The 8,252-nt window shown below is 32.9% G+C and overlaps 1 protein-coding gene across 1 annotated transcript in view; it reads right to left on the bottom strand.

Moving 5' to 3' along the window:
• Window positions 1–2,765: 2,765 nt before the first annotated feature.
• Window positions 2,766–8,252, bottom strand: part of robo1 (roundabout, axon guidance receptor, homolog 1 (Drosophila)) — a 352,432-nt gene continuing 346,945 nt past the window's right edge. Inside the window, exon 19 of the mRNA XM_073818325.1 lies at window positions 2,766–3,006. Coding sequence (XP_073674426.1) covers window positions 2,907–3,006 — 100 coding nt within the window. The 3' untranslated portion in view covers window positions 2,766–2,906. The remainder of the gene's footprint in view (window positions 3,007–8,252) is intronic.

Below are 8,252 nucleotides of genomic sequence, written 5' to 3'. Positions count from 1 at the left end.
AGGTGTCATTTGTTAATGTATTAACCCAACATAAATGTTAGTTAATCCACAGTGAATTAATGTTAACAAACACAACTTGTGATTTTAATAATGCATTAGTGAATGTTGAAATTTGAACTAATAAATGAAGTATTGTTCACGTTAGCTGATTTAACTTAGACGACACAAAACGTAAAAAGACATAAATAAGCCAGAAACAAACAGGTCAGTTTCAGTATTTTGATTTTATTTTTTTTTTCTTCATTTTTTATATGCTTTTTTGTTTTAAGAAACAAATGCTTGCAGATGTCAAATGAATTAACACTCACATCCTCACCCCTTTTAGATCGTGACCGGCACGGCCAACCCACGAGAGCCGGGTCCTCGGCCAGCCGTTCACGACCACCCCAGATTCTCAAACCGACACCCACTTCCTGTTAAGTGCATACGTAAATCGGAAAATGTCTTCTTCTTTTTTTAATAACGAAAGTGCACAGGTGGAGCGAATACTTTCGTAAACATAACATCCCTGCATTAATTCCTGTATATTTCTTTCATTTTTGCAGGATGGCCGGAGCTGGAATGAGAATCTGGAAAAGACACCAAAGGTAAGGACGAAGGGATTCGTTTCCATTCATTCACTCGTTTGTAAACAGCTTATCCTTTTTTTTCTTTTCTCATAACCCTACATCAACAGGTTTAACAAGGCCTTTTGTCGTACCGTCCGCGCTACCCTCACGTAAGACAAAAGGTTAATCAATAACATGGTTCAAAATAAAGTTTAGTGATTGTGCTTTTAAAACCAAAGTCAAACATAGAACGACAAACATCGACAATGACAAAAAAGAATAACAGTGCATTACAAAAAACAAACAATAACTCTCAAAATGTGGCACTTTTCCTGGGGCAGTTTAAACACTATGACAATTTACAACCAGGATGGCGGCTATAAAAAAAATTATATTAACTGGCGTAACTTTAAAATTATTCAAATAAGCCAAGGAAGACAAATTGAATGTACCACAATGGATTATAAAAGACAGTTAGATATGTATACACGTGTATGTACATGTCAGTCAGTCCCTTTGTGCCTGGAGTTTCATTACAGTAACAGCTGACTGACAACCTTCTCGCCAAGGTGAACAAAGCCATAATCAGTTTCAGGAGCTAACGGACGCGTCATATTGCATTGGAATCCAAACAAAACTGCTTTAGCCCCTCTCAAATGCACCCTTTGTTTTTTTCTTTTCTTCTGTCTTTTTTTTTTCTTCTTTAAATGCACATTGAAAATTAAGGTAAATAAATGAAGAATGGTTGGTCAGTTTTCCAAACGTGACTTCTGGGTCGGTAGTTTTCAGTAAAAGGTACCGCCGAGATGGTCAGACTGCGCTGAAGATGGTTGCTGAGGAAGTTTAGACAGCCGTACTTTTTATCTTCAGCTCTCCACCATCTGAAAAGATAGGAAACAAATAAAAAATTCTCAGCATTTGTAATTTTTCAGCCTTTTGTCAATCATTGTTTTAATTTGTCATTTTATTGGCAACTAACTAAAATAAATGTTTAAATTTGCTTAATTTAGCCAGAATTTTTTTTATTTAGTTCTGTTTTTTTTCTTTTTCAGCCTTTTGTCAGGTTTTCTCTTTTTTGTCATTTTATTGGCAACTAACTGAAATATTCAAGTTTTTCATTTCATATTTATTTGCTTAAGTTTAGTTGATTTTTTTTTATTTACCTTTTCTTGTCTTTAATTTTTTTTCATTTTATTGACAACTTACCGATATTTTTGTATTTGCTTAATTTTGCGAGAAAATCATTTTTAAGTTTAGTTTTTTGTTTTTTTGTAATTTTATGTGTGCTTTTGTCATTTTTCAGCCTTAGTTTCTTTTTCTAATAGTCTTAATTTTTTGTCTTAACATTTTAATGTTTTTGTCATTTTATTGGCAACTAACTGAAATAAAAGTTTTTCACTGAATATTTTTTTTCCCCAGTTTTGTGTGCTTTTGTCTGGTTTTATCTTTTTTCTTGTGTCTTAATTTTTGTAAAAAAAAAAAAATATATATATATATATTTAAGTTTAGTTTACAAGTTTTCCCCCAGTTATGATTGTGTGCTTTTGTCATTGTTCAGCTTTTTTCTAATAGTTCTATTTATCTCTCTTAATTTCTTTGTCAAACATTTTTGTTTAAATTTTTGTCCTTTTATCTGCAACTGACACAAATGTTCAAATTTTCCATTTATTTTTTATTTGCTTAATTTAGCCAGAAAAAAAGTGTAGTTCAGATTTTTTTTTTCCAGTTTTTGAAATTTTTTGTGTGCTTTTATCTGGTTTTATCTTTTTTTTTTTTTTTTGTCTTAATTTTTGTCAAACATTTTTTTTAGTTGACCATATATTGACAATTAAAAATCAAATATTCCTCACATTTTCAGGTGTATTACAAGTAAGGACGTACCTCAAGCTCATCCCCTCCTGTCTGGAAGGCTCCTATGGTGTTTAGCCCAACATCTGCAGGGTTTCTGCGGGCCCCGGGAGCCCCTTCACCTCTCCGCCGTCCACCGGACCCCCGCGAGGACAGTGAACTGGAGGAGCTGGGGTCCCTTTCTCCACGAGGACTGTGGACGGCTGGGAAAGATGGGCGACTATAAGGTAGGATGTCCTCTGAACCGGAAAGAGACGTGAAAATGAAAGGTAAGTAACTTGAGCATTAGTTGCCATAGTTTTTGATGTGAGAAAATAGGACTGTAGTATAGTACCTGGGTGCTGGCGGCTCTTATGGCTGACACCGGCATCTTTGCTGCCTTTCCTCTGACCCTTTTGTACATCCTGGCCCTCCCGCCGCTCCGAAGAGCTGGTCCGGGTGTCTGAGCCATCCCGGGGTCTGGGTCCACCCGAACCCATTCGCTTGTCCTTGCCATCGGCAGAACTGGATCTAGGTGACATGGCCCCCCGTGGGCCCTCCGGGATGGTTTTGGCCGGGTGTGTTGGTGACTTCAGCATGGCTGGAGGAGGAATCGGAGGAGGGGGAAGATCTGTAAGGAAACAAAAGGAAAAGCATTAGTATGTGTGAATGTTAGATCATATGTTGTGTACCAATGCTCAAATTTGTCATTCAAGTTTACATTTTGGCAAGACTCAAGACCCACCAGCCACTTTTTTCAAGGCAAGAGCAGGCGCGCCCATTTGTAACATGAATGTGAGGAGTCATCTGTTTCTAGTTATTTTAACCTGTACAAAATGTTATGCTGCTTGACACTGTAAACGGCTATTTATCATAATATTTAAACCCTTAATCAACCTTAGAAACATTTTTCAATTTGTCATTTAAAAGGTTAAAATCCTCAAAATCAATGAATTTTTGGTAGTTATGACTGTTGGTAAAAAAAAAAACAAATGTTAGTGAAAGCAAAAGAAATTTTAGATTTTTTTTTTTTGTCGACTATAGTAATCCAAAAAGTGTATGAAATAGTATATGGGGGGATGACATTATGTCAACAAACTGTCATTTAAAGGGTTAAAATCCTGAAAACAGTTTTAATCTGTTGTTAAAAGCTGATTTTTTTTTTTTTTTTTGACAAAGATCTAGTTAAAGGGTTAAAATCCTGAAAATTAGTTTTTGGTAGTTATTATCAGGACTGTTGGTTAAAAAAAAAACTGTCAGTGAAAGCAGAATTTTTTTTTTTTTTTTTTTTTTGACACAAAAGGGGTAACATTGTCATAATTATAAACACACTGGTTTGTAGCACAGTTTTACCATTTACTAATAATCCAAAAAGTTTATGGGCTAAAAATGGCAGCATGTAAATGAACAACCGTCATTTAATGGGTTAAAATCCTGAAAATAAATTAATTTTTGGTAGGTATGAACTGTTGTTTAAAGGGTTTAAAAAAGGGTTAAACAGTCAGTAAAAGCAGATTTTTTTATTTTATTTTGACACAGACCTCTATTTAGTTTTTTATATTGACATGGAAGGGTTAATGTATTGTTGTAATTATAAACACACTGGTTTGTAGCACATTTGTTTTACCATTTGCTGCACTTTGTTATTTTAGTAATTTATCAACTGTAATAATCCAAAAAGTATATGTGACCCTGGACCACAAAACCAGTCTTAAGTCGCTGGGGTATATTTGTAGCAATAGCCAAAAATACATTGCATGGGTCAAAATTTTTGATTTTTCTTTTATGCCAAAAATCATTAAGAAATTAAGTAAAGTTCATGTTCCATGAAGATTTTTTGTAAAATTCCTACTGTAAACATATCAAAATGTAATTTTTGATTTGTAATATGCATTGTTAAGAACCTAATTTGGACAACTTTAAAGGTGATTTTCTCAGTCTTTTTGATTTTTTTGCATCCTCAGATTTCTGATTTCAAATAGATGTATCTCAGCCAAATATTGTCCTATCCTAACAAACCATACATCAATAGAAATCTTATTTATTGAGCTTTCATATGATGTATAAATCTCAGTTTTGTCCAATTTAACCTTATGACTGGTTTTGTGGTCCAGGGTCACATATGGAATAGAATATGGGGGAAAATGACATTATATAAACAAACATTTAAAGGGTTAAAACTCTGAAAACCTATGCATTTTGGACTGTTGGGGAAAAAAAATCAGTTAATGCAGAAAAATTGTTTTCATTTTTTACACAGACCTCTATGTAGTTTTTTTATATTGACACAGAAGGGTTAATGTATTGTCGCAATTATAAATGCAGTGATTTGTAGCTAGCATAGTTTCACCACATCCTGCACTATATTGTTCTAGTTATTTAGCGACTGTAACAATCCAAAAAGTATATGGGGGAAAATATGGCATTATGTTAACAAACTGCCGTTTAAAGGGTTAAAATCATGAAAATTTTGGTATTTATGGTCAAGACTGTGGGTAAAAAAAAAAAAAAAAAAATCAGTAAAAGCGGAAGAATTTTTTTTTTTTGACAGACCTCTATATAGCCTTTTTTATTGACATGGAAGGGTTAATGTATTGTCGTAATTGTAGCATAGTTTTACCATTTGCTGCACTACACTGTTGTAGTTATTTAGCGACTGTAACAATCCAAAAAGTATATGGGGGAAAACAGATTTAATGTATTGTCATAATTATAAACGCACCAGTTTGTAGCACATTTGACAGTTTACTGCACTTTTGGGTCTAGTTATTTAGCTATTATAATAATCAAAAAAGTGAATAGAATAGTATATGGGGGAAATGGAATTATGTAAACAGCTGTCATTTAAAGGGTTAAATTCCTGAAAATCAGTTAAGTTTTGGCTGGTATGATCAAGAATGTTGGTTAAAAAAAATCAATGTCAGTGAAAGTCGAAAAAAAAGTTTTTTTTTTACCTCTATGTAGCTTTTTTTATATAGACACAAGGGTTCATGTATTGTCATAATTATAAACACACTGCTTTGTAGCAGTTTTGCTGTTTACTGCAGTTAAGAGTTATTGTTCCAGTTATTTATCAGCTAATGAATCAGAAGTCTCGCACATTTACAGAAAATAGCTTCCTCGTTGCAAAATAAGGTGGATATTCACACATGCTAGTGTCCTTCAGAACCAGACGTTTAGCTAATTGACACCAGAACTCATTTGTCTGGCACCCGGAAGGTGCCATGGAAACACAGCTGTGCCGTTGCGTCGCAACCCTCCAAACAGCTGCACGCTGGAGCTCTTTCCCACCGCGGCGCCGCTACTCAGTCGCGAAACTGTGAATGACGCTTCATCACTGTCACTGGATGTCTCTGTGCTTCCCATGCCAGTTATTCAGAGTTGTTTACATTCGCCGTTCTTGTTAAATAGCATCGGCTAAAAAAGTCACCCGAGCTCCGTGCGTGACGGATCTGGTAAACTTGTGCCAGAGACGCTGAAACTCGATTCAATTTGGAATCAACATGCATATGAAATGACATCCCAATAGGCGCCGCAGTCACAAATACACCCGTTACGCAAACGTTGCGTCACTTGTTGACAAGTTTAAAAAGTGCTAAAATGGTGCATGGGTGCTGTGTGGACATTTTTAGCCATTCAAGGTCAAAGCACACCTGACGTCTTGAGCGAGCGCGTGTCTGGTTTTGTCGGGGAGAGCTTAGCGCTCCTTCATCACTGCTCTGACACTCAGCAAAATACGAGAAGGGTCAGTGGATGGTGGACGTGGATGGTTTTTATAAGCCCTGTGGTGTCTTGCAGTAGTCAGGCGGCGGATCGATGCCAGGGTGAGAGAGAGACGGGCCACATTTCACAGGAGCACAAGAGAGCTGTTAGATTTACGAGAGGGGTGGACGAGCAAGGGCTCTCTCTCTCTGTTCTTATTTGCGTGAGTAGTTCCTGTGTCGCCGTGAAATTACTAGTAGTGTAAAACACGTCCTTTCTTGTTTAGATGTGGTATGAATGATTGATGTGTGGTGCTTACGAGTTTTTTGCACTCTCAAAAGTTTGGTGTCAGTAAGATTTTTTTTTTAAGAAAAAAAAATTGTTTTGCTCAGCAAGAATGCATATTATTAGAAGGAATATCATTTCTTTATTAGAAAGAATATTACTGTTTTTAATGTATTTTTTTAATTAATAAATATTATGACTTGATGTAAATTATAATTTTGGTATCATTTTAGCATTTCGTTTATTAAATTTATCTTTTTATAATTTTATAATTTTGTTTCACAATTTATTTAATTTACTTTTTATAATTTAAAAATAATTCATTAATATATCTTAATGTGACCCAATGTAAATTATGTAATTTACTTAATATTTCTTAAATATTATGACTTAATGTAAATTTTGAATTTTATTTAATTTTATTTTTTAATTATTACTTAAATTACTTTAAATAATACTTTTAATAAAAATAATATTTATTATTTAATAAATAGCATGATCATGTGATAGGGCTGGGCAATTTGGCTTAGAATCAAAATCTCGATTAATTGAACATTTTAACCCGATTACGATTAATGAACGATTATTTTATTTATTAATAAAATTATATTTAATTATATTTATATAATAATTATTTTTTTGCCCTCATAGTTCACTGACAAGTTTTGTACAGTAAATATGTTCACATATTACAAGCGAGAGATTTTTGGATGAAGGGTGCATTACTTGATTTTAAAATAATTGAAATAATTGAAATTGATCTATGATTATTAATTGAACATCAGTGTTGAACAACTGAAATTAAAGCAAGCATTGCTTAAAACGAAAAGTCACATTTTTCTTAAATTAGTGAAAATAAATAACTTGCACTATTGGAAACAAAATAAATAATTTTCAATGTTTTTCATATTAAAAGTAGAAAATAAGCAGTATCTCCTCTAAATAAAATTACCCTTGTATATCCTGTAAATACTTTTTACTGTATAAATACTGTTTAAGCTCTCCATCGACATGTCGGCGGAATAACGTAACGGAGCGCTTGTGTTTTTTAAAGGGAAAGTAATTGAAATAATCTTCCTGGAAAAATTTTAACGATTATAGGTTCTGAATGTCGATTTCGATTATTTTTCGATTAATCGCCCAGCCCTATCATGTGAACTGTAATTTTGGTATTATTTTAGTGTTTGGCTTTTGTTTATTTAATTTACTTTTTATGATTTAAAAATAATATTTATGACAATGTAAATTATCATTTTGGTATTTTAACGTTTTATTTATTTTTTCACTTAATATTTCTTAAATATTATGAATTAATGTAAATTATCATTTTGATATTATTTTAGTGTTTATTTTTTCTGAATTATTTGAATTACCTTTTAAAAAAAAGTTTTATTTCTTAATAAATAGTATGACAATGTTAATTATAATTTTGATATAATTTTAGGGTTTAGTTTTTTCATAAATTATTATTTAATTTACTTTTTAAGATTTAAAAGGAATTAATATTTCTTAAAAAATATGACTTAATGTAAATTATAATTTTGGTAGCATTTTAGCATTTAATTTTTTTCATAATTTATTTATTTATTTTGTTTCTGGGCTACTTTTACACTCTTGCCGCGGGTTGTTTTTTTTTTTTTAGTCTGGGGGTTGAAGCAATCCCCAGTCAAGGAAATTTATTCAACCTGCATATATTATTCATTTACTTTCCAGCCTCTTTATAAATTTTCAAACTCCTATTTGCATCAAAACGTTCCTACAGAAAACTTTCTTGAAACCCAAATACAAACTTTTAATAGAAGCACGGAAAAAGATAAAACTAAGACAAAGAGAGCGAAGAACGTCTGGAAAAGACTGGCTCTTTTCTCTCCAGACAGAAGTGGAGGCAGA

Source organism: Garra rufa, chromosome 14 (assembly GCF_049309525.1).
Source record: "Garra rufa chromosome 14, GarRuf1.0, whole genome shotgun sequence".
Classification (NCBI taxonomy): domain Eukaryota; kingdom Metazoa; phylum Chordata; class Actinopteri; order Cypriniformes; family Cyprinidae; genus Garra; species Garra rufa.
Note: the sequence above shows the minus strand (reverse complement) of the source record. Positions and strands in the feature narration are given on the sequence as shown.